This window comes from Quercus robur, chromosome 8 (assembly GCF_932294415.1).
Source record: "Quercus robur chromosome 8, dhQueRobu3.1, whole genome shotgun sequence".
NCBI classification, from domain to species: Eukaryota; Viridiplantae; Streptophyta; class Magnoliopsida; order Fagales; family Fagaceae; genus Quercus; species Quercus robur.
The window spans coordinates 36,249,238-36,276,384 of NC_065541.1; the positions used below are offsets into that span (position 1 = coordinate 36,249,238).

General features: G+C 35.1%; 1 protein-coding gene across 8 annotated transcripts; it reads right to left on the reverse strand.

Moving 5' to 3' along the window:
* Positions 1-17,711: 17,711 nt before the first annotated feature.
* LOC126695364 (homeobox-leucine zipper protein HDG2) lies at positions 17,712-24,632 on the reverse strand. Of its 8 annotated transcripts, none has more exons than XM_050392079.1 (14): positions 24,313-24,632; positions 23,963-24,044; positions 23,437-23,726; positions 22,606-22,820; positions 22,332-22,449; positions 21,925-22,113; positions 21,359-21,796; positions 21,133-21,234; positions 20,793-20,993; positions 20,398-20,572; positions 19,989-20,260; positions 18,901-18,996; positions 18,399-18,788; positions 17,712-18,168 (listed from the first exon to the last, which is right to left on the reverse strand). In XM_050392079.1, the coding sequence occupies exons 3-13, from the start codon at positions 23,527-23,529 to the stop codon at positions 18,420-18,422; spliced, it is 2,268 nt and encodes a 755-aa protein (XP_050248036.1). In that variant the 5' UTR covers positions 23,530-23,726; positions 23,963-24,044; positions 24,313-24,632; the 3' UTR covers positions 17,712-18,168; positions 18,399-18,419. The 8 variants fall into 8 exon arrangements, with proteins under 8 accessions (XP_050248036.1, XP_050248035.1, XP_050248034.1 ...); XM_050392078.1 differs by having other exon boundaries at positions 23,437-23,814; XM_050392077.1 differs by having other exon boundaries at positions 23,437-23,821.
* Between the last annotated feature and the right edge of the window lie 2,515 nt (positions 24,633-27,147).

Below are 27,147 nucleotides of genomic sequence, written 5' to 3' on the forward strand. Positions count from 1 at the left end.
CAATGGATTTGAAATGATATCTAAAATTAACATATTTGAAATAAAAAACTTTTTAAATTTATTGATTTATAATCTAAATCCAAATTCAAATTCCCAAACATAACTCACGCATGTCAGAAAGAAGTGAAACAAGTGTTGAGTGTAAAACAAACTATAATGCAGTGTACAAAAGTGGGTAGTTTGACTGCCATTTGTTGGATATTTAAAGCAAACGGGTATTAAAATCCAGATATTAAACTACACTAAACATTATATTCATTTAGGGGTGTCAATGTTCGACCCAACCCGCGAACACGACACGAACCCAACACGGTTTTTTTCGGGTTAGGGTTGGGCCTTAATGGGTTTGGGTCATAAACGGGTCAACCCGAAAACGACACGATAAAAAACGTTTCATAAGCGGGTCAACCCGCGTAACCCGCAATAGACACGTTTGACACGTCAATTTATTTGTGTCAAACCCGAAATGACCCACTTAATACAACCCGTTTAACTCGTATAACATATAAATAATTATTTTATTTTACATTTGTCAAATATCTTTTATATACATAATATATTTTAAATTAAAAAAGAAAAGTAAGTAATTACAAAAATTTACAAGGGATATAATTGAAAATTAAAACTTCACAAACCATAAATCTCTAAACCCTACAAACCCTAAACCTCTAAACCTTCTTATAAATTTTTTTTTTTTTTTTAATTTATTCCAGCCGTATTATTCTTCTCACGCTAATTCTCAACAGTCAAACTCAAGTGTAAACTCTCAAGCCGGTTATCTCTCTTTCTCTCTCTCTAATGTGGGTTTTTTTTTTTTTTTTTTTTTTTTTTTTTTTTTTTTGCATGATGCTTTTCAGCTTTTGTACAGTAAACTTTGAACCCATGTGCCTTGTGTTTTTCTTGATTGCATGATATGGTCCACTTGTTTTAGTTTCTTTGAATGATAATAAGACAACTTGATATTATATTATTATGCTTGTTGGCCATCTTATAAACATGTGTTAAGATGCAAATGCTGAAAAGCAAAAAAAAGTGTATTTCATATGTTGCGGATTATGGAATTCATAACCCTTGGATCCATAACATCCGTATATCCATCAGTGAAAAACAACAAAAATTCATAACCCTTGGATGTTATATTTAATATTATGTAGGTTGAAATAGGTTGTGTTATATTCATGTCAACCCAACACGACTCGTTTATTAAACGTGTCAAATGGGTTGGGTCAGGTCAACCCGCCTTATTAACATGTCGGGTTAGGGTTGAAGGATCCTGACACGATTATTAAATGGGTCGGGTTAGAGTTGAGCCATTTAGTCTAATACCCCTACCTCGACACGACACGAATCCGACACGCTAACCCGAATTGACACCCCTATATTCATTCAACTTCCTAGGTATATAACAAATTTTAAAATATGCAGCAAAATTACAAAAGGGGGCCTTGACTGCCTTCATCTCAGCAGAAAAGCAGTGTGCTTATGAAGAAGCCTTATAAAAACTTTCTTCATCAATCTTTTCTTGTGTTTAGAGTCTGCATCTAAAAATGTTCACATAGGCGTCCAAGATTTGTGCAAATCTAAAACAGATCTGGCCTGCAATCATGTAAGAAAGTATCTAATGAGATGTTTCATAGAGTGCTCTTCTCATATTTGGTAGACCCTTTATAGTTTATACATATAAAAATGGGCATTGCATGAGAGTGTCTTATAATTTTATGTCCACATTTTTTGTTTTCTTGCGAAAAATAGTTTTTATGACATTATGAGCCCATTAGTTTAGGCGTTTGGATTGCTTGAAACGACAGTTTAGTGAATCGCAATTCCAAGCATACGTTTGGCTAGGCAATATCTGCGGGATTGTGTTTTCAATTCCGCAAATTTTCATGATTCCAAAAATGCAATTTTTCACTGTTTTTTCAGCATCGCGCAATTTGGAAGATTGGGTTGCTTTTGCTAATTGTTTCGGCTAAAAACCCAAATTAGCCTCAACTTCAGGATAATATTTACAGAAATACTAGCCTATCCCTTACCCATATATATATATATATATATATCTCATCAGTCATTGGTTCTTTCCTCATCAGTTTCACGATATTCACTTTTTTCTTCTTTGTTATTGCTCAGTCGCTCTCTTCGATTATCGTTGTTGTTCTTCATCACGATTTCCAGGTAAACATTCTCCATTACCCATCTTTGAAATTATTATATTGATTTAGGCTTTTGCATGTTAGTTTAGATGACCTATTAAACTCAAAATATATGAACTTACCTTGTTTGAGGGATTTGTTGTTGCTGTTGCTTCTTTACTAGTTGTGAAGTTTTTAAACCAATTTCAAATAGATGGGTTGATCAAAACCATTTGGATTGGATGGGATTAACTTTTATTGCCAAGTAAAAAAGATACTAGTTATTATTGCCAAGTTAATAAGAACACACAAAATAAAAATCCAAAATCCAAAGTTTAAAAAAAAAAATGTAAGGACAAATCACAAGCAGACAAACAGAAAACACTAATTTATTGTTAAAATTGTTGTTAAGATTAATTATTTTATGTCTACCAATGCTCTTTTGCCTATTTTATTAATTATCATTATAAAGATGCTAAACTAAAAGACAAAAAAATCACCACAATGTGAACAAGCTACACGGTAGGATACTACAAATTTTATTATATAAAACTTACAAATTAATATCACTAATTTTTTTTTTTTTTATAAATATTCATGGTTACATCAAATATGTAAATTTTATATAATAAAATTTGTATTAACTATAACATTTTTCATATTAATTAGTTTAATGGCCACTGCCACTTGGCCACTCGACACGAACTACTATCTAGTACTGCTCAAAACTAGAACATTCGCATCAATCTTTGTAAAATGAGAAAAGCTCCACATTGTACTCAATCAACTCCTAAAGTCTTTCATATCAGTAACTATGTAAATTATCTTAAGGACGAAGGAATAGAGTAGATAGTAAATTATTGTATGTGATGAAAGATAAACAATTAAAAAAATTAAGAATTATTTTTTTATTTTTATTTTAATGAAATAGAGTTTAGAATAGATAATTTATATGACATCTTTAAATAGTGATTGTAGGGATGATAGGCCCAAGAATACATATCTACGTATATATTGGGCCAGGGGCCCAATTCGTGGACATGAATAGTCCGAGGACATGTACACACCTTCCTAAGAATCCATATTGGTAAGTAAAGAGGTGAGGTTTGATCATAACCATCCGAGAAGGTTGTCCGAGGAGGAATACATCCTCAGTTGAGCAACGCCGAGGTCAAAAGGTGTGGTCTGACACCAGGAGCAACATTCCGGACGATTCCACTGATGAGGATAAGTATCCAGAAGGAACAAGATAGGGGGAGGCTATGAAATATTTCAAGGAAAAGCTGCTAACATAGCATTAAATGATTTACAGCTAACTTTCTGGTTGCATTAATGTGGAGAAGACCCTTGAATAGTGCTGCCTTTGCTGCCTCAACGCACAGAGGGTCTAAGAGGGTGTCCGATGGGACAAGCACTCAAGTAGTGGCTTGAATGATCAACAAGTGGAGGACAAAGATTGTCTAAAGAGAACTATATAATGCAAGAGACCCTCCATGGAGAAGGGATCGAGAGGTTGAGAGAAAAACATTGTAGCAATCAAGAACTGAACTTATAATCAAATTTGAGAATCATTATATAAGAATTGATCTCCTTGGACTGTGCCGATGTCGATTTTCTTTAGTTTAAACTTGTCTACCTTCATTTTCTTGTCATCAAAATCCATTTTACTTGTTGTCCGATTCACTAAACCCCAGTTTTCCAACCCACTCTTTACAAATTCATTGTTTTGGGTTTTTGGGCCTAAGTCCATCCACCTTTTAGGCTAGGGATCCAAATCTGGTCCTTACAGTGATTATGTAATTTTTTTTTTTTTTTTAGGAATAGTTTCAATTTATGTCATCCACTATTGATAATTACTCTTTATTATCAGACAAAGATATCGATAAAGAAAAAAAAAAAAAAAAAAAAGCACAGCCACAATTATCATCATTCAACAAAAGACGATAGAAATTCTAACTTTCTTAATTAGTCTATCACCTGGTACCCACGGTCTATTTGTATCCTTTTTTTTTTTTTTTTTTAATTATATATATATATATATATATATATTTTTTAAGGTAAACTATGTATTTGGTAGGGGTGACAAAATTAGACATGACCCGCGAACCCGATAGGACATGACATGAAATTAACAAGTTATGAGTTGAGACTTAATGAGTTTGTGTTATATTCAGGTTAACATGATTGACCCATTTAATAAACGGGTTATGTTAGTGTTCAACTCATGGAACCTGTTTGAATATGCCTTTTAAACCCTAGGTATATAAACTTATTAATTGTTGTGGTTTATTTTCTTTGACATATTGTGATTGATTATTTGTGATATTGAGATATGCTTTAATTTTGAATGATTATTTGTGTTGTAGTTACTCGTTAATTCTGGATTTTATATCAAAAATATTTATTTGTTTGTTTTTTCATAATTTTTTTTTTTCATTTTGATAAAATCTAATAAACAGATTGACATGATTGACCCGTTTAATAAATGGCCCGTGTTACAATTGAGGAATCTTGACCCGTTTAATAAACATGTCTGCTTAATATTGACTCATATAGTCGGATACTCATGAGTTGACATGACATGAATCCAACATGCAAACACGAATTGCCACCCCTAGAATTTGGTTCCTATCCTTTATGCCATATTTTATTTTAGTCTATAATTTTTAATTATATTAGTTTGGTCTTTAACCTTTCACTGTCGTATCAATTTAGTCATTGTCATTATCTTTTGGATGAAAATGGTTGACGTTTGCCACGTCAGTAGGTTTCACTAATAGTTGGAACTAAATTGATACAGCACTGAAATGTTAAGAATCAAATTAACATAATTAAAATGTTAGAGATTAAATTAAAATATGGTGGAAAGGAGAGGGACAAGTTAGTAATTTACCCTATTTTTAAATATACTTTGTCTCCTTCTCTATCTCTAGTAGTTAGTGGAGAGAGAGAGAGAGAGAGAGAGAGAATTACTAGAAGTAGATCGGTAGAGATGATGGATAGAAGTGGTGGAGGTGTTGAATCGGTGGCAGAGTGGAGCCTTGGAGTCAGAGGAAGGCAAATGAGAGTTGCGAGAGGCAGAGAACTCTCCATTGAGACCGAGGCACACAAATTGGGTAAAAACTAATAACTCCTGTCCTAGGTTTTCTGTTGTAATTGTTTTGTTAAATTTTTTGTCTAAAAGTGTTTTTTTTTTCTTTTTTCTTTTTTCTTATCTGGATTTGTGAATTGTGCAAATTTATTTTTCTAAATGTTTTTATTTTTTGATATCTAGCTCAACTACCCAAAAGATAAAATTCTTGTGTAAATATAACCTGGGTTGCACTAATATTTAAGATGACAAGAGATAGTAGACTAGTAGTAGTAAAAAAATAGAGCCTTTTTCTCTTCCAAAATCCCTTCGGTTTCTCTCTGATTGTATGTTCCCCTAAAACCAAAACCTCACAATGTCGTCTGCTTTCAATGCACTCATGTTTGGTGCTCGTGCTGCCGCTGCCAAGAAAAAGCCTCAATCCCAACCCTAACCGAACCCTTCTTTGAAAAAACGTAAAACTCTTTATTCTAACCCTCCCCAAAACCCTAAAACCACCAAACTCCCCAATGAGAATGTAAACAAAAAACTTAATTTGTTTGGGCTAGAGAGTGTTGAGCATTTGAAGAGCAAAATGCTAGAACTGAAGAACAAGGGCAAGGTTGTTAAATTTGGACCGGACCGGACGGTCCGACCCGGATACCCATGACCCGAGCCCCAATCCGTTTCTTTAGCCAGAGAAAACAGGTCCTGAAATTAATTGGGAAAAACGCATGCTCCAGGTATAGAACTAGTGACCTCGCAGGAGTTTTGGACTTTTGTCCAACACGCCACCTACTGAACTAGTAGGCTTCCTTGTGTGCTTCTTGACATTTATATTTTATTTATTTTAATTTTACAAGATTAATAGTTTTGGATTTAATTTTATCACTATTTACTTAATAGTATTTTCTTTTTTTTTTGTTCAAGAATTATTCTTTTACATCAATAAATATGAATATGAAAATTGTAAATTTATGTTAAAAATGATTTTATTTTAAATTAAAATGCATTTTTTATTTGAAAGATTAATAAATACAATTTTTTAAAGCTTGTTTATATTTATTATTTTCTATTCACTTTATAAAAATAACGAAAATACATTTGAAATTTTTTTTAACTACATAATATTTTTTTAAGGGTAAATTTTAATATTTTTACACATTTAATCCATTTATTTGTATTTTAATTAATATTAAATTAATTTTGACGTCATCATGGTTCGACCTCGATTGGACCTTGGTCCGACCTTAAAAACCTTGAACCTCTCCCTTCTCCAGTTCTTTGAACGGTCCGGGTCTGAAAACCTTGCACGAGGGGTTGGAGCTTGGAATTAGGGAGGCTTTGATCATTAACGTGCTTGCTGAGGCTTATGGGAGGACTAAGGTAGGGCTTAGAAAACTATACAATCAATTGGGAGACTGGGGTTTTGTTGCAAAAGCTTGTCCTTCATCTCAATCTATGATGAGCAAGCCTAATGCCTTAACTGTTACCAAGGATTTTAATACCTTCCACCTCATTGCTATGGTGCACCATCTTCTTTTTGAAACTTAATATTCATATATTTCTCTCTTTTGAATTAGACGGTTGATTTATGATAAGAGTTGTTTTTTATTGTAGTTATAACTTCTTCTCAAATAAAGAAGTTATAAGAACCAAAGGATCACGAAGAGAAGTATTTGTAGTATAAGCACCAAAGGATGAGAGTTGTTTTTTTTTTAATTATTCTCTATTTCTCTCACATCGGTCACCTTTGATATATATATATATATATATTTTTTTTTAGGACTCACAACCATCACCATAACCCAAAGCACTATAGCTTACTGATTTTCTTGCATCATTAGTTGGTGCAATCTATGGGAAAGTATAAGGAAAAAAGTTTCTAAGTGTTAACTTTTTTGCTCTTTCCAAGACAAAAATGCTACATGATTTGGACTAGGTCAATGATCACTAGTCCAGGACACTAGGAGAGTGGAAACACCTCCAGTCACCCAAATCGTGCGCCACCACCCCCTATGACCGTTCAACAACAATTGTAGTCCATGACAGCAGCGATGGCAGAATTGACAGAACAGAACCAGGAGTAAACTAGAGAGGTTAATAGACGACGTCATCAGTAGCATGGTGGAGAACAAAGCCAAAATTTAGAGAATGAAGGGGCTGATAATAATGCTGAAGAAGACCAATCCAAAGGCACCGTCACTCGTAGAGTACCACATTTGGAGAGGGAAATGGACCAGATGAAAAGAGCCATGGAAGAGATAAAGGATTCCATGAGGAGAGAAAACCATGTGGATGATCTCGTCCACAAGACTGATTCCCCCTTTATTGCATCCATCACAAGTCATCCCTTGCCTTCCAAGTTCAAGATGTCTACCCTGGACTCATATGATGAGATGCGTGACCTTTGCGATCATATTGCCACGTTAAAAAAAACCATGCATCTCCAAGGTGTTCTAGAAAAAACCATGTACAGAGCTTTTCCTACCACCTTGAAAGGCCCAACCAAAGTATGGTTTAGTAAACTACCGCCAAATACCATAACTTCATTTAAGGAGTTAAGTTGTTCGTTAACAACTTTGTTGGGGGACAAAGGCAAAAGCGTTCCTTGTCTAGCTTGTTGAATATAGAACAAGGAGAAAATGAAAGCCTGCATACTTTTATCAGCCGTTTTAATAGAGAAGCTCTGTTGGTGGACAAGATGGATGACAAGCTTCTCTTAGAAACTTTTTACAATGGAGTTAGTTTAGACCTGTTCATTCACAAGCTGTACAACGAGAAGCCTCAGACGATGGCTGAGTTAATACATTCAACCCAAAGTTTCATGAATGCAAAAGACGCAATTATTGCCAAAAAGAAGAAAAAAATGAACGACTGGAAAATTGCTATATACACCATCAGAGCAAGGTCCTTATCCAAAGAAAGCCAAAACAGGGGAGAAAAGGGATCACGATGGCAAGAAAGCAGGGTTGTCTTTAGGATGATACTTTAACTACACTCCCTTGAATGCTCCGCTTGATCAAGTATTAATGTAGATCAAAGATGATCCATCCTTGAAGTGGCCCGAGAGGATGAAAGGAGATCCTAGCAAGCGGAACAAAAGCAAATGCTATGACTTGAAGCAGCAGATTGAAGCTCTTATTAAGGAGGGAAAGTTAAAAAAAATTTATCGGACGAGACCACAAGGACGAGAGATAGTCAATGAAAGGTAAAGCAAAGGAACCAACAAGCCCACCGCTTGGAGAAATAAGGATCATTGCAGGAGGTACATCAATAGGAATCTCGTCCAAAGCCAAGAAGACCTACCTACGGGAAGTCCAGAATGTTCAAATATTTGGACAACCACTAAGGATGATCAGAGAAGATGAGCCAATCATTACTTTTACGGACGAAGATGCAAGACGACTGCACCATCCTCATGATGATGCGATTGTCATTACTTTGATGATTGCAAATTATACAACTACAAGGGTGTTAATAAATAATGGGAGTTTAGTAGACATCCTCTACTATCCAGCCTTCCAGCAAATGAGGATTAATAAAGAGTTACTTCGTCCAGTAAATATGCCATCGATTGGGTTTGGAGAAATGAAGATTTTACCAGTAGGTACCATCTCTCTACCAGTCATGGTTGGCTCTTACCCATGACAAATCAATAAGGAAGTGAATTTCTTTGTTATAGATTGTTCATCTTCATATAATGCCATTATTGGACGACCAACTTTGAACAGTTGGAGAGCTGCAACGTCCACTTACCATTTGTTTGTTAAGTTCCCAACGGAGTATGGCATTTGAGAAGTACAGGAGATCAATTAGCAACTAGAGAATGTTACTTAGCAATGATGGCCGTGGACGAGCAGATGCAAACAGTAAGCATTAAAGAAAGAAGAACATTGGTGGAGCCAATTAAGATATTGGAAGATCTACCGTTGGACGAGTCCAACCTAGAGAAGTTTACTAGGATTGGAACAAGTATGGGGGAGAAGACGAAGTAGGAACTTGTTGGGTTCCTTAAACGGAGTATAGATGCTTTTGCTTGGAGCCATAAAGAGATGCTTGAGATTGACCCAAGTGTAATTACACATCGTTTAAACGTGTCCTCGTCCTACAAAGCCTGTTTTTTCTGAAGAAGAGAGTGTTCGCCCTAGAATGAGATAATGCCACCAAAGAAGAAATCCATAAGTTAGTCACCGCGAAGTTCATTCGCGAAGTTTATTACCCTGATTGACTAACTAATGTAGTGATGGCAAAAAAGGCTAATGGCAAATGGAGAATGTGCGTGGACTTCACAAATTTAAACAAGGCATGCCCAAAAGATAGCTATCCTTTTCTATGCATTGATCAGTTGGTATATTCAACAGCTGGACACCAGTTGCTAAGTTTTATGGACGCATTCTTAGGGTACAACCAGATTAAGATGGACGAGGCAGATCAGGAGAAAACATTCTTCATCATAAGCCAAGGTTTGTTTTATTATAAAGTGATGTCATTTGGTCTAAAAAATGCAAGAGCTACTTACTAGTGGCTAGTTAATCATATGTTTCATCCATAAATTGGGTGAAACGTTAAAATATATGTGGACGACATGTTGGTTAAGAGCGCGAGGGAATTGTAGCATTTGGACGACCTTTAAGAAACCTTTGATACACTTAGGCGATACAAGATGAAATTGAATCCAAGCAAATATGCCTTCGGAGTTGCGTCAAGAAAATTCCTTGGTTTTATGGTTTCACAGAGAAGGATTGAAGCAAACCCTGATAAGATCCAAGCAATTCTGAACATGGAGCCTTCAAAGAATGTCAAAGACATCTAGAGCCTTATTGGACGAGTAGCTGCCCTTAACAGATTTGTTTCAAAAGATACTGACAAATGTTTTCCATTTTTCAAAGTGTTATGAAAAGCATTTGAATGGATGGATGAGTGTCAACATGCGTTTGAAAACTTGAAGGCTTATCTTGCTTCAACTTCGCTGTTAAGCTTGTCTAAACTAGGAGAAGAGTTGTATCTCTACCTAGTAGTATCCCCTCATGTAGTAAGTTTAACCTTGATGAGAGAGGAGGGAAAGGTACAGAAACCCGTCTACTACACCAACAAAGCTTCAAGGTCACATAACCAACGTCCTGATAGATCACCCACTAAAGAAGGCCATTAACAAGCTAGAAGCCGCTGGACGATTAATCTAGTGGGCAGTAGAACATAGTAAGTTTGATGTGCGATACAAATGAAGATAAGCAATAAAAGCTCAAGTCCTAGTGGATTTTATTGCTGAATTCACTCTTGCTAGTGGTAAGCAAGATAAAGACCAGGGGGCAAAATAGTGGGTTGTCCATATGGATGGCTCATCCACATAGTATGCAGGAGGAATTGGGATAGTTTTATGCTTACTAGAAGGGGATCATCTAAAGTATGCAATCCATCTACAGTTCCAGCTACAGTTCCAAACAACCAATAATGAAGCCAAATATGAAGCCCTACTTCAGGCTTGAAGTTTGCTAGATCACTTGGAGCAGACTCTGTTCTCGTCCAGGGAGATTTATAGTTAATAATGGGCCAAATAAATGGAACATGTGAAGCTAAGGAGGAATGGATGAAGAAGTACTTGGATAAAGTTAAGTAGTGCATCAAAAGCTTTACAACAGCCTAATTTCAGTAGATACCAAGGAAGGATAATATGGAAGCTGATGTCCTAGCCAAGATAGCATCTGCAGATGAAATGAGTGATCAAATCAAATTCCAATACTTCCCAAGTATTGATATTCTTGAGGTACATCAAATAGACGGAGTATCCAACTGGACTACTCCAATCACCTCTTATCTTAAAGATGGATTCCTCTTAGAGGATAAGGAAGAAGCAAGGAAGCTAAAGGTGAGGGCAACAAGATTTGTCCTTATGGACGAGGTGTTATACAAGAGGGGTTTTTCTCAACCCTAACTAAGGTGTTTAAATCCAGAAGAGTCTCTTTATGTCCTAAGAGACGTCCATGAAGGGGCTTGTGAAAACCATTTTGGGGGCAGATCCCTCGTCTATAAAATGGTCTGCGCGGTATATTACTGGCTATCTATGTAAGCAGATGCAAAAGCTTATGTTAAAGCATGTGATAAGTGTCAATGGTACAACATACCTAGGCAACCATCAGAGTATCTTACTCCAATGGTGGCCCTCTAGCCCTTTACCCTGTGGGGACTTGACATCCTTGGTCCCTTTCTCATGGGGATGAGATAAATGAAGTTTTTAGTGGTAGGGATTGATTACTTTACCAAATGGGTGGAAGCAGAGCCCATGGTGAGAATCACTGAGCAAAATGTTAGAAACTTTGTCTAGAAGAACATAATATGCCGCTTCTGAATTCCTAGGGTGCTCGTCTCAGACAACGAATGCCAATTTGACAATACACCATTCAAAGACTTTTGCGAGCAATTGGAGATCAGAAATCATTATTTCTCACCCTCCCACCCACAGGTTAATGGAAAAGTTGAAGTTGTAAACCGATCCTTGCTGAAGATCATCAAGACCCAGCATTAGGGGGCAAAAGGGATATGGCTAAATGAACTACCCAGCATCAAAGGACCATGATATTAGGGCCAAACTGGGAAGGACCATACAGAGTTATCAATTCCAAAAGACAAGGTTCATACTACTTAGAAGCCTTGGATGGACGAAAACTGGAGCACTCGTGGAATGTGGAGTACTTGAGGAAGTACTACCAGTAAAGAAGACTTGTCGGGAAGGCCAACATGGATGAGCCTAAAGATTGCTAGTGATTTCTAGTAGTTTATCTATTATCTTTTAGCATTTATGTTTTTCAACAGAATCTTATGTTTTCTAGCATTTGAATTCCTTAAAAAGCACTAGCTACTAGCGTGTGCTATGGACGATGTCATGAACAAAGTCCTTGTATATAAAGCAATTTGAATTCCCTAAAAAAGGACTAAGTATTAGCATGGACGGTGTCTTTGGACTGCTACGTACTAAGTTCTCTGATGTTTATAGACGATGTTATGTATAGTTATTGTATATAAAGTAGCTTGGATTCTCTAATTTAAGTGTTGTGAAATTAACGTCCATATTAAATTAAAGACATTTAATATCTCTGGACGCAGAGATATATTGTCATGAGCCATCCTTAGACGAGGAAAAGACAAATTGCCATAAAACCTAAGGCAATAATGATTAGTGCAAAGGGAAGGAACAAACCTCCGAGTACAATCGTCCAAAAAGTTAAGGACAAAGAAAAGCATGCATGTGACACTTTTTATGGGCAATGCGTCCAACTTGCTAGATAGTCCAAGCTATGGATAAAAAAGAATAACCAAACAAAGTTCCAAGAATAAGTCTAAGGATGAGGAAAATATACATTCCAAAATGAAGTCCTAAACATGGACGAGAAACACTTGGAATTAAATTTGGCAATAACAATATGGATAAAAGTGCATTCATAAATAAAAAGGGTAGACGACTATCGTCCAAAAACCCTTAAGAGAGTTAAGTCTAAACAAGGCAATTGTATCAAGACTCGTCTTTAAACATGGATGAGCCAAATGTACTTGGATAAACTTAAAGTGGTCCAAAACAACAGACCCTTTCTAAAAAAAAATATAATAATAATAAAAATAATAATAAAAAAGAAAGAAGAAAAACAAAAGCAAAACAACAAATAAGGAAATAGATGAAATAAAAATCATTTTAAGGGGATAAACCACTGGGGGCATCGCCACTAGACTTAGAGTCGTCTTTAGCAAGCTGAGTAGAAGCATCGTCTTCAACATTAATGTCTTTAGAGCTTGTCTGGAGAAGAGAGCTCTTAAGGTTGAAGTCTATCTCAGGGAAAAGCTTAAGCGCGTTCATATGGAAATCTTCAAATCCCACAGCATAGTTCTTGTCCAAGAGGTCAGTGTACTCGTTGGACGCCTTGAACTCTTTGATAGCTGCTCCTTTGGCCTTTCCAAGAAGGGTACAGAGCTCGTCACTTCTTTTTTGTATATGATCAAGAAAAGTTTCCTTCTCAATAGTGTTTGCTTTAAGCTCTTTGATGAGGTTCTTTAACTCCTTCACCTCTTCCTCAAGCTTGACCCTCATTTCAGCTTGACGACTGGACTCTATTTACATTTCACGAATCTTTGCCTCTAGTCTAACCATTTCATGGTCCAACTCATAAGCTTGTTTGGACACTGCCATAAACTTTGACATAGCCTATATAAAAAGAATTGGATGTAAGATAAGTAGGAGAATATATCAATTTATGGATGATTCAAGACGAAGAAACTACCTTAAAGAGATCATGAACTGTGGAATGTTCAAATTCCTTCACAGACATGTCATAACACACAACAACGTCCTCTTCAGTCACAGCTTGTTGGTACCTTTCCCAGGCAAGATCTTCGTTCTCAAGAAGATTCATAGGAGAACTTTTGGGAGGTTTAGACTGGGTAACTTTAGGATTGGATGGCTCCTCGTCCAGGATTTGCACTAAAGGCTGTTTGGCGGAAGTAGGTAGGACAACCAAACCATGTTTGATGACCCTAGATTTGGACGACTTATGCTTCTCCTTTTTATGGCCTTGACGGCTTGGAAGACTCCCCATGTCAATCGTCTTAGACAGAGTCTTCCTTTTATCTCCCATTACTGGACGAGGTTGGGAATGAGTCCCTTCTTGCATAGTTTCCTCGTCTGCCAATCCCTTCCCCTTATTTTCTTTCATGGTTGCCATTCTTGCAAAGAAGAAAAATGTTAGAGTTTAGATGAAACAAGTAATAAAAATGCAAAGGAGATAACTCACGTCTTCGATTGGTAAGCTCGTGGGCAAGCACTTCTTCAAGTCCCCAACTTGCAAGATGGCGAAGTGTCACTAAGCAATGAAACGTCCTATCCGCAAAAGAACGAGCTCGCTGGATGCAGTATAGATGGAATTTGGACAAAGCAGGTTGTCTTACAGTTGTTAAAAAAAATAAAAAATAAAAATAAAAGAAGAAGAAGAAGAAGAAGAAGAAGAAGCAGAAGAAGAAGAAGAAGAAAAGGTTAGACAGGTACAACAAAAGAAATGAAATAAGTAGTCAAAAAGGGACATACCCTCTACACGAAGATTCCCCATCTCACCAGTATAGGGAGGAAATGGATCCCTACCTACTTCAACAGGGTTTCCTGCCCCAAATTCAAAGACAAAGAAGAATTCTGCCTTCCACTTCCTATCAAACATGGGGAGGGACTTCACAAATTTACAGTTTGAACCCCTAGCTAAGAATTGGTAAAAACCTAGGGATTGATTGATTTCAGAGGGTTTGTAATAGTATAAGAACTCGTCCATAGTAAGAGGTTGTTTCCCATCAAATACTTCCATCCACAAAACTTGCATAGAGACAATAAGCCTCCATGTATTGGGATTAATTTGGTTAATTACTAAACCTAATCTAGAGAGTATTTCTCTAGCAAAAGAATTAAGAGGCAACCAAAATCCTCCTAGAAGGTAAGCCTCATAGATACCTACCCCAAAATGAGGGTAACTACACCATTCACCATGGACGGCCAATTAAGGATTAAGGTCATCTGGGATCTGGTACCAACTCCTAAGAGAAGTAAGTTTTTTCTCATCAGTTTTAAAAGGAATGCCTACAGCACAGCTATACAGAGTCTCCTCTTCACTTGAAGAAGGAGACAAGGGGGCACTGGAGGATGTGCCAGCAAGTGACCTAGAAGCTATCCTCATCCTTATCTCCTCTTGGAAAATGTCCAAAGGAACTCTAGGAACCCTGAACGTGTATTGCTCGTCCGTGGTGTTTCCCCCACTACTACTGCTACTATCAATGCTACTACCACTAAGATTGCTATCATGGTACTCGTCTATCTCCCTATCATTACTATTGTTGGATGAAGACACTGATTTCAGACATTTTGAAAAACTGAAGAAAAACCTAAAGACGAGAAAAAGAGGATACTTGGATCTAAACGAGGATGACTAAAGACGGAAACTCCTAGACTAGGCACTAGACGACAAAGGTCAGAGGAGAAAATATAGGAAATGTGAGAGGGTAGGAGAGGAATTCCACTATTTATAGGTGACAGACCTAGTCACTGAAATGATGCAACCAACCAAATGGAGCCACATGACACTTCCCTCGAAGAACGAAATGACATTATGAATGAGCCTCGAGATTGCACCACGTGTCAACATCAAGGCAAGATCTAAAAAAAAAAAAGAAAAAGAGAAATTATTAAATCAAAATCAAATCGCCATAAATCAAAGCAACAATGACAGACAACACAAGGACGATAGGGCAATTGATGGGGATCAATTAAGCTTAACCCATCCTTGGATGTCATCCATGACCATATCATGTCCAAAGAAAGCAATCTAAGAATGACAGTGAAACAACACTCGTCCTTTAACAATGAAATGATCTGGTCCGGAATTCCTCCATTGATGATTAGAATATATGGATGAGTATATGTATAGACATAGACGGCTGAATTACACTTGATAAATCCTATGAAGAATTCTCCAAAAGTTCCACATAATCATACCACAACACATTGCTTTTACTATGTGGAAGGAACTCCTCAAACTTCGCTCCATATACCCCATTTAACCGTCCATATCATCCATGATGATAGTGGATCCAAACAAGTATACCTACTACTAATTCTCTATAAAAAGAAACAAATCCCATTCACCCAAGGTAAGCTCTAGCCATTCATTATTTTCCATCCTTGTGTCCTAAAGAGAAAACTGACTTAACCGTTAGAGGGTCCTTCGCCGGGTTACATCGGTCACCTTTGACAATTTTTTTTTTTTTTTTTTTTTTCAGGACTCACAACCATCACCATAGCCCAAAGCACTATAGCCTACTAATTTTCGTGCATCATCAATATATATATATATATATATATATCTCTCCGATGTGCAACCCTTGATTCTTATTAAGCCAAAGTTTCTTAACAATCATCTATCAAAATATTTTCTAATGTATCTTATTTAATGCATTAGATGTAATTTGATAATGTTTTGTTCGTACAACTATATTTTTCTTATGTAAGTAATAATCCTTCTATTAGATGTGAACTTATTTAATCTTCAGCATTTAACTTGACCATGTTGGTTTGTACATTTAGGGCAGTGGTTGGGTGACTTGTGGCATTAATGGCATCCGCGACCTCTTGGTGGTGGCGGCAGCAAAGATTGATGGTGGTGGTGGTGGTTGGGATGTGATTTTTTTATTATTATTTATTTTATGAATTGAAATTGGAAAAGTCATAAATTAAGCATTTAATTAAATAGGTGAATATGTGTCATGCTTTTATTTGTGGAATATAAAGTGGATTAAGGCTCTGGTAAAAAAATATTTGGATTCAATAGTTCAACATTTGTAATTTGAAACATAAACATTTTCATTTAAGACAAATAAAAAGTAACGGTTGAATTGTAATGGTGTACATCAATGGTTTTGTCCATAATTTATATTTAATTATTTTAAAATATAGAGAGAAAAGATAAAGAAAAAAAATGTGACATGTGAATGAGGTGGATTAACAGGAGCGTAAAAATATTAAATGCTATACTTCGACTTTTTTATATTATTATATAGATGATCAGTTACGAAGACATTGTAATAAAGATATTTTGTTTGTTTTGGTTTAGTTCCAGAAATAAGCAAAAGGACTATTTACCGACTTGTTAATGTAATTCAACTTTTTTATTTATTGGAATAGATTTAATAGTTACAATAAGAGAGAAGGATCCTACATTTACTTCATTGAAAGTACAAAAAGATCGATGTCAATTGAGCTACATACCTCTTGACAATATAATCCTACATAAATAGAACTGTAGAAGCGCTTAAAGTATATACTTCATTGGCAAGCAATTACAAGAACAAACATCAATTGGATATCATAGGAAAGCTCATAAAATGAAATGAAACTTCTAAACCATTTATATATATATATATATATATATATTTTACCAAAAAATAGAGCTTATTTTCGACATAGCCAATGGTTGATTTAAACTTAATTAATTTAAATTTGGGTTATAATTAATTCAACTGATAAAATTAATCTTCTTGGAATAAGGGACTTAGATTCTAAAATCAATTGATGTGTCTTGACTTAATGATAAACAATTATCATGAAACATTGTGTGCCCTAATATATGAAGAATTATGGGCATTATTCCCAAGTTTAAAGAGTCACTAAACCATACAGCTTCAAACAGTTTTTAACAAATTTGTTGTCAATTCATGGAATAATCTCTATGCAGTTGAAAATATCATTTAACAAGGAAAAAAAAAAACCTGGATATATAAATATTCTGTCTAATTTTCAATCACAAAATGAAAGACATGCAATAAATAGCACAGAAGGCCTTCCAGTTCCCTCCTTTGCATGGTGATATCGATTGATGCTCATGAGGTCATGCATGATTGCATATATATTAAAAAGTTAACCATACCTACATAATCACGCACGTATAACTTGCTAAGTACAATCAGACAAATCAACTTCGAACACAAAGACATAATAATCTACGGAAGCAATATCCACTTCAAAAGATCTTAAAATTGTAAACAAAAAAGAAAATAAAAGAAAAATTTGCTAGTAGGTGTGAGGTTCTTCACCCACTGGTGTTTCAAAAACACACGACCGAACAACAAACAAAGAAGGAAATAAGTGAAGCACTTTATAAGCTTTCACTCATGCAAAACCCTAACCCTAACTACCAAGTTAAGAAAAGGTAAAAGAAAGTTCAACCCTATTCATAATAATAAGGTGTTAAGCTTTTTTAGCTCTTTAAATTGTTTGAAGAAGTCAATACCCGAACCCCTAATCCTTGCGCTTAAGCTTTTGTAAACTGCTTAGAAAGGATCATGTAAGGTGCGCTCTTGACTTCTGCCCATCTTGTATAAAGAAGAAATTCTTCATCACCTTAATTTGTTTCTCTTAATTTCCTTTCCTTTTCTTGCTTCTGTTAATCACTGCAACAATTATACACAAACTGATGTGATAAGTACACTGAACCATACTATAACCTACCTAATTTTATATATGTAAACACCATTGTACATCCTTAAAAGCAACTTGCTATTAATTTTTTCAAAAGAAGCATGCAAAACCCCATAAATTAAAGTGAATACTCAAACGATACCCAAGGAAAACATCAACTACAAAATACTTTTTTTATCAAAGAAAACGGAAAATTTACTACCTTGAATTTAGGGTTTGTAGATCATGCGTTCTCGCAAGACAAAGAAGCCTTAATCCTCTCAACGGTGCAAGCAATAAGGTTGTTAACAGTTGCAACTGACCCAAGAGAAAGTTTTGCTGTAGGAACTGAATCAACCAAAATCTGAAAAGCAACAGTGAGGAGAGATCCTCCAGATGTAGTAGCCTCACCAATGCCTCCTTCATGAGCCATTGTTCCATCAGGGAGAATAGCAAATCCTGAAGGAAGTAGTGCCACATAATCTGGATCTCCACCGTTTAGTACTAAATTCATTGCAACAATATCAACTGGTGCATAAATCACGAAAGAGGCTGTTGGGTCAGTGCAACTCTCTTGTAATATCAACATGTTGCTCTGGCTTGAATTTGCACTCTACGATTTTATACAATAGGTTAATTAGTTGGACATTTCATGTGAAGCACCATATGCTGAAATAGAGTAAGTTTGGGAACGTTTAACAATGGATCCATCATATGGAACTTACATTCACTCGAAGTAGAGATACGCAGTTGCCTGTTTCCCTGCCATTAGCAATATGTGCCATTTCTTGTACAACTCCACCATTTGAAAGAATGTCCCACTGTCACAAAGATGTCAAAACTCATTGAGTTTTTTCCTGGTAAGGCTTCAAGTTTATTTCTTATCTTTTGGATAAGTAGGCTCATCTTAATTTCATTGTTTTGTATTTCCAACTCTTCTTCTATCAAAATCCTCAATTTTAAGTGCATCTTAAGATACAAGATATGATTACACACAAAATTACAATACAAAATACATCCTTAAAAGATAGCCGAGCTATACATTTGGTCCTCCAACAGTGAGGGTAGTTTCACCTTCATCCCTATACATTTAATTGGCTCAATTTGGTCCCTCAATTACTAATAGTGTTGATTTAGTCCCTTAAGTTTTAAATTAAGTCAACTTCTAAAGATAAAGTCAATTTTATTTTAAAAGATAAAAGACCAAATTGACACAATTAATAGTTGAGGGACCTTAATTTTAAAAGGTGAAGGATCAAATTCACAGAATTAAATGTATAAAAATTATAGTAAATGTATAATTGTACCAATTATACAAGGATCAAAGTTGTCGTTTTGCCTTAAAAGTTTTTTTTGGTAAATAAATATAAAAGTTTAAAGACAAAAAGAAAGGGATATGATAAGATACACAAGTTGGCAACTTTGTTCAAAATCCAAAACACGTGAATTTCGATGTTATATATATTTTTTGACAAATGCTTTACATTGCATGTAGTCTAGTCAATCTCCCAAAGTGGTTATGTTATGTATGGTTTATACTTTCCATGCAAAGTAAAGTATCTAAACAGCTTAAAGATATTTAAGCTATTTACATATCAGTTATTTACACTGTCATTAGCTTGTTATATGTAGAGATTCCTAAACTAATTAAAAATGGACACAAGTTAAATTGCCTTTATAATTAAGCCTAATGTTATGGGTTAGGCATGTATGCATTTCCTATTGCTGATTATTCAGTTGTTTTCAAATTAATGATCTATATATATTCAGATTCAGATGCCAGTACTCAATTTGGTTCTGAATATTTATATACCTCGCTTCGAGAGTTCTCATCACGGAGAAAATCAAAAACTCTTTTTGGTGGAACAGGAAGCCAGAAGGAAGTAGCAGCACTTAGCACAATGCCAGGAGGTCTGCCTGGATCATCTATGCTTTTTCGGGTCATGACCCTTACATCATCTGCCCCAGTTCCAGACAATGTCGTCCATGTGTGTGCAGTAGAGGCACTCACTCCAGCACAAAAGCTTATCACCATTCTCTCAGCCAGTTTCAACATACTCTTTCTTCCTTCTTGATTTGTTATGACTAAATTAAATAGTAACATATAAAGTGGGGGTTGGCAAAAAAACAAAACATTGTCAATGCATTAGTTTCAAAACTCAAAAGAGAATATTTCCACTAGTATAAAATTTTAACATAGAAATATGGTTTATTTTTATTACCTCCAATATCACCGGTGGGAATGCTTGTTGCCATGGCGCTTGCAAGACGCTCACATTGTCGGTCTAGGGTTGCTACCCAACGTTTTGCACCGAATGCATTACCTGAGCTAACAAGCTGCTTGTATAGATTGTGAACACCTCTATCATCAACTTCTATATGCTCAACCCATGTAACCTAGGGCATAGAAGGACACACAGAAAGAAACAAATAATTAGTGTAAGTATGTTTCTCAAAAAATAAAAAATAATAATAATTAGTGTAAGTATGATTGATACAGCTTATTATTATTTTTAACTTTGTAAAGGTGCAATTTCAAATTGCTGAGCTAAATAGGCACTAAGAGGACCGCTAGAAAAGTGAATTGAAATCAGTCATCTAGCCTGACTATTAGTACCTTTGAATATCCATTGGGCATTTCTTGAATCAAACAACCAGAAGGCCTTCTTCGGCACCTCACTGCCGGACTAGGGCGCAAATTATCCAAGGAAACATCAACCACTGCCCAAGTACCATCAGCATGCTGTTTACAGTACCTCACATAATAACTCTCCCGAGTTGGAACGAGGGGTGAGGGAACTTGGAATTCTGCTGTCATCTAAAGAAGCAAATTTGAATTTATATCATTAGAACCAAATTGATTCAAAAGCATATATAACCAGAGACTCCCCTATATAGTAACCCAAAATTTTAGTAAAAAGAACAATAATACAATAGACATGAAGTTCTGTATGTACCACTTGCAGTGCACCATTATAATTTCCTGCCACTCCAGTTGATAATACTTCCAGAGTCATAGCTCTTGAGACAATCCCAGAAAACACAGTAGACCACTGACTCTGAATATAATAACAGAATGACAAAGCTTAATTAGGGATCAATATTATTACTGAACTTTTAGATGATAGAAACCCTAGCTACCTCTCTTAACTGGTTCATACAAAAGAGAAGAATTAAGCTTACCACATCCATTAGAATCTCAACAAGGTTGATGTGGTTCATGATGACAACAGCAGTTTCTCGTGAAGCTTCGCATTTGAAGCCGGATGGTCTTGGTCCAATCCCACGAGGAAATGTCCTAATATATTCATCCTCATTTATCATTGAGGTGCCATCAAGATTTGTCATCCATAAGGGTTCCCCCATTTGAGCCATTCTGATTAGTTCCTCCATTGCTGCAACCGCAAGCTCAATGATCATAGGTTTATCAGCTTCGGTTGGTGCATTGATCGTCCTAAGAAGGTCTCCAGCACCATACATCTCTCCTCCAATGCCTGGCTGCCCACCAAAACTCCCAACTCCAAGGTCTAGTGGCCGGGTTGGGACCGGTGGAGAAAGAAGAGGGTAGTTCACAACTGGCTTGCCAACATACTTTGCAGCAATTGCTGAAATCCTATCAATCTGGATAATAACAACAACAACAAAAAAGGAATATTTTTTTATTTATTTATTTTGAGTATCTAACCTTAAACAATATTTACCAAAAATATCTCATATAGACAAAATAAAAATACTTGCAATTCTTGTACCTCTTCTCTTAATCGGGAATTTTCGAGTCTCAAATGATGTTCATCAAAGGACATCTCTCCTATTGCAGTTGGACCACCACAATTGGGACATGAGGCATTGCTAAGAGCTTCTCTGTACCTCATGTTATCGGCCCGAAGCTTTTCGTTCTCAGTTCTCAGATTTGTATTTTCATGACGCTCATGTTGGGTCTGTGACAATAAAATTTGGTGAATGACCAAGAGGCTAAAATTGGAAAACTAAAAAATTAAAGGAATAAAAAAAAACGTCAGAGTTTACTAATATAATGTAACCCCACTTTCCATTAAAGAAGAGTAAGGTATGGTAACTGCACGATGTTAGCATATTCTTAGAGTTTATATTTGTAACGAACAGTTCAGGATTATTAGACCAAAAAAATGGATTTTACCTTCATTTGGGTGCGCTTGTTTTGGAACCAAAATTTGACTTGCAATGGCTCCAACCCTAATTCACGGCTTAGTTCTTTCCTTTGCTTGTCATCTGGATGTGGACACTCCTTAAAGAATCTAAAAGAATGACCAAAAAAACCGCATTAAAAAAATAGAAAAAAGAAATTAAGAAGGTTTAGATTTTAGAATTAAGATATTAAATTAAAAAAAAAAAAAAAAATTGTTGCAACAATTTGAAAACTTATTAAATTGAGTTGGAGCTAGCTAGCTTACGCTTCCATTTCCTGGATCTGGTGCTGAGTGTGGCGGTGGTAGCGCTTCTTTTTGTTGGGCCGTGGATCTTGGTCGTCACCGGAGGCACCTTCATGGTTTTCGCTACCAGATTTAGTAGCACTGTCAAATTCATCGTCTCGAATTCGGGCTAAATCACTCTCGGATGTGTTTTGAGCCATGTCTAGCTGGTGGAGCTGACCATCCATCATGTTAGGCTGGAACATATCTACAGATCTTTAAGATTCCGAAGGCTTATGGTTTTTCAATCTAACAACAGAATGGAAAATCTCCACTCAAATGAAAGGAAACCCACATTTCCCAACATATATGCACAAGAACCTATTTCATTTACTTGTACATGAAAAAACCTATTTCATATTTGAAGAGAAAAACCCATGTTTAATTAAGTACTAGTATTTGAACAAAAATATATACATATATCAACAAGAAGCTTTGAAATACAAATCTCTCTCAAGAGAAAGATTTTAGGCTTTTTTTTTTTTTTTTTTTTTTTTTGAGAAGGATTTTTCTTGAAATAGAAAATTAATTAGTCTCACTAGACCAAATCACTAAAATAATATCTTAAAGTTTCAAGTTCTAAACGTTAATGAAAGAAGAGCAACCCTTAATGAAGATTAGAAGATAACGATGACATGAACATAGACCCATCATTCTAATCAACATCATAATCCCCAAAAAAAATTTTAATTAATTAATTAACCCTTCAATATATATATAATTTTTTTTAAAGTAGGAAAATGGGATCAAAAAGCCTTTAACTAAAAAAAGCCGATTTAAGAAGCAAGATGAAGGGAGAACTGAAACACTGACCTGACCAAGGGTAAGTCCAGAGGATGATCCAAACCCGTTTCTTCCGATCATAGACGGCATGTTGCTCGCCGGAATCATAATCCCGGCAGGCATATTTCACGACCCACAAACACTTCCCAAGCAGTATGTGTGTGTGTGTATATATAGCTTTTGAATAGTACAGGTACTCTACCTTTCACCCAGAAGAAAGGTGGACAGTACTTTGTCTTTCAGGGGAATCCTTATATACAGGGGATAGAAGGGTTTGTGTTTTGTGTTTGTGTTTGTTTCCTAGATTCTCTGGCAGTGGTCTGAGAAAAAGAGAAATATGGAATTTAACAAAGAGGCAAACGCTGACTTAGGTCATGGAAAAAAGGGGTTTTCAACTCTTAAGCCTATCTGTTTCCTACGTTAAAAAAAAAAATTAAAAATTAAAAAAATAAAATAAAAATTACAATACCAAGAAAGATAGGGTTGACAAATTTGATACGGCTTTTGACAGAGACCAAAATCATAGTAAACCAAACGAAATAAACATAACGCTCACGAAGATTTCGGAGAATCCAACTGTGCCTTCTCACTTTCTATATCTCTCCAAAAACCAACGTTTCCTATTTCTCCTCTTAGCCCTATCCAACCAAAAAAAAAAAAAAACGTTAAAAAAGAATGTAAGAAATATTACAAAGAGAGAGGGAACCTTAAAAAAGAAAAAAAAAAAAAGTGCATATATAAATGGTGAATTTTGCAACAAGCTTAAGTGAAATTTTTTTTTGGGGGGTGGGGGGGGGGGGGGGGGGTTTGGCCGAGTCAAGAAGTGCTTAGAGAGAGAGAGAGAGAGAGAGAGAGGAGTTTGATATATATTACGTGAAGATTTACTTGTAAAAAAATATCACTTACCAGTGAATATAGAACCCCCTTGGAAAAAAAGGTCCAGAAGGAGAAGGATATCAGATCTGATTTGGGGCTAAGTTGTTGCCAGGAAATCAGTATTTGGGGCTATGAAAGTGGTTTTGGTAAGAGTTTTTATAGTAAGTAGAGGTATATATATGGCCTGTAGATAGAAATGGGAGAAAGAAAAGTGACAGAGGAAATAAAGGAGGGGTAGTATCAAAGAGAAGAAAACACAGAGAAAGAGAGAGAAGAGGTAGGCTTTAGGAAATGAAGAAGTAGAGCTAAGGAAGGAGAAAAGGGGAGCAGATGAAGAAATATGTGGCAGCGAGGAGTAATTGCAGAGCGTATTGAGAGGGTGCAATTGCATTTAATGGTTGGAGAGAGGTGTAATTGCAGAGAGAGAGAGAGAGAGAGAGAGAGAGAACTTTTTTTTTTTTTTTTTTTTTTTCTTTTCTGATTAAAAGTTTTCTCCCTAGGAAAGTTTATGGTGCAACGAATGACGGCTACCATAAGTTTTCCCCAATTCCATTTAGTTTGAACTTTATTCTTTACATTCTCATGCAACTAAACTTTATCTATTTTTGTTAAAAGCATGTCGTTTAACATTTTTAGTGTTATCTTCAGAGATGTTCATAGTTTAAATTCCTCTAAATCTTACAATCAGATAAAACATATCATTCTTTCTTTCTTCTTTTCATCATCATAATAGGGAAAATGATGAAATTACTTAATTAAAAAAAATGCAATAAATTCATTAGTGTTCTTGATTTTTCAGGAGTAAATTATTTCAACCTTGTACAAAATATATAGAAATCATACTGTTAAAAGTTTATGAGTGGTACGAGGCACAAAAGTTTATTCCAACAAATTTCACGTGTCATTTAATTCGTTAAAATCAAATAGATGAGAATATACGATGATAAGAATCTAATTTTCTTATTATCAAAAAAAAAAAAAAAAAACGTGAGGATACAATTAATTAATGCATGGAAGGCGCGCAAGTGGTGAATCATGGTTCTATAAAACACATTATCTTTCTCATCAAAAAAAAAAAAAAAAAAAAATTATCTTTGGTTTTGTTATTCATTTGGGAAGGGGAAAAACACTTTATATATGTGCATGCAACACACACACACAATTATTGTATTGTGTATAATTTCAAAAATTGGTGTTTTATGATTCAAGTTTAGATTGAATGAAACACAATCATGTTTACAACTAAAGAGAAAAATGAAGGGAAAAAAAAAGGTTTAAAAAAAGTATAGGAAAAAAGAAATTCTGCACACCATGGGTAAGGCCTAAGGGTTAACGTTCAGCCTTTCCGCACTGCAAATCTATCCTATTGTTTTCTTTGAAGAGTTCCGTACGGATTGCCTAATTCCTAAAAGGCCTAAAATAATTCAATTATGGTAAATTCCAGTACGCATAATTTAACAAAATGAAATTTATATATATTTTTTTTCACTATACAATAAATTGATAAAATTGTGTAAAGATTCCCTAATTTCCCTGTAATGAGACAAATATATGAAATTCATTTCCATCGAGTATGAGTCCCTAATCCCTATCATACTAATCATTTACAGGTTTAAATTTCACGTTTTAGATGGGATCATGACTTTCAGCCCATTAGGATGGTAATGCTAAGCATTATTTTTCCCTATCCTGTAAATAATAAGACAAGAATTTTAGTAATGAGATCATGTCATTGTAATTATCACAGACACCTAAAAAGAAAAAAGAAAAAAAAAAAGGTTTTGTGCAGGTGGTGAATGCCAAAGCAAGAACTCAATTTCATTAGTACTCATCATCCTATATATTTTTGAAGATTTTGCCACATGTTTCTTAGAGGATCAAGAGAGTAAGCACATTCAATGCCGAAAAGAAAATTATGTTGGTCTCTCATTCATTAAAAAAGGGATTTAATCCCTAAGGTATAATCATAAAACTATATGCCTCAATGAGAAAAATATCTTTTTATTTTCTCTTTTTTTCTTCTCAAAAAAAAAAAAAAAAAAAAAAAAAGAAAAGAAAAGAAAAGAAAAGATAGTCTTCTTTTTTTTTTAATCCATAAGATAGTAAATTTTTTATTTGAAAAGTGAAAAGATTTTATTTTTGGTAATTCGATAATTATAATAAGAAATGGAGGATTTGAACCTTAAACTTCTCCATTGTAAGTACCAAAAAATACCTGTTAATTTACAAAATTATTGACAATGATAAATACAAATTGACATCATAATATCTAAAATATGAAAAATCATGCAGGTCCAGGGCAATACACTTTCTTTTTTTCTTTTTCTTCTTTTTCCTTTTATCTCTTAGTGCAGTAATTTAATTTGTGTGGTATAGACAATTTAACCCTCAATTAGATTTTTTTTAAGAAAAAAAAAAAAAGAAATAGTTCGTGTGAAAAAAAGAAAAAAAGAAAATTTTCATGAATTAAATGAACCCAACAATGTACATCTTTATTAATGATTTCGATATAAATTTTGGTCTGTCAAGATAGAATATCATTGTCAATTATAGAAACAAATATGAAGGATAACCATTATTGTTCCAAATGTAATGCATTTATTAGCGTGGAGAAGGTGAAACGTATAATTATACATGTGAGTATGACAATGAGCTGTGACTTTAAAGACCAACCCCAATAATGACCTTAAATTTTATAGAAAAGCATATAATCCTCATTGACTCTCCCATTTCAGACGCTGCATATATATTCCATCTATCTGTTTTAGGGAATGTTGAAATATGGCAATATCATAAACACAAGGAAAGAATGATTTACACAAATAAGCACACTTACAACGATATACTTAATATTCTTACTCACGA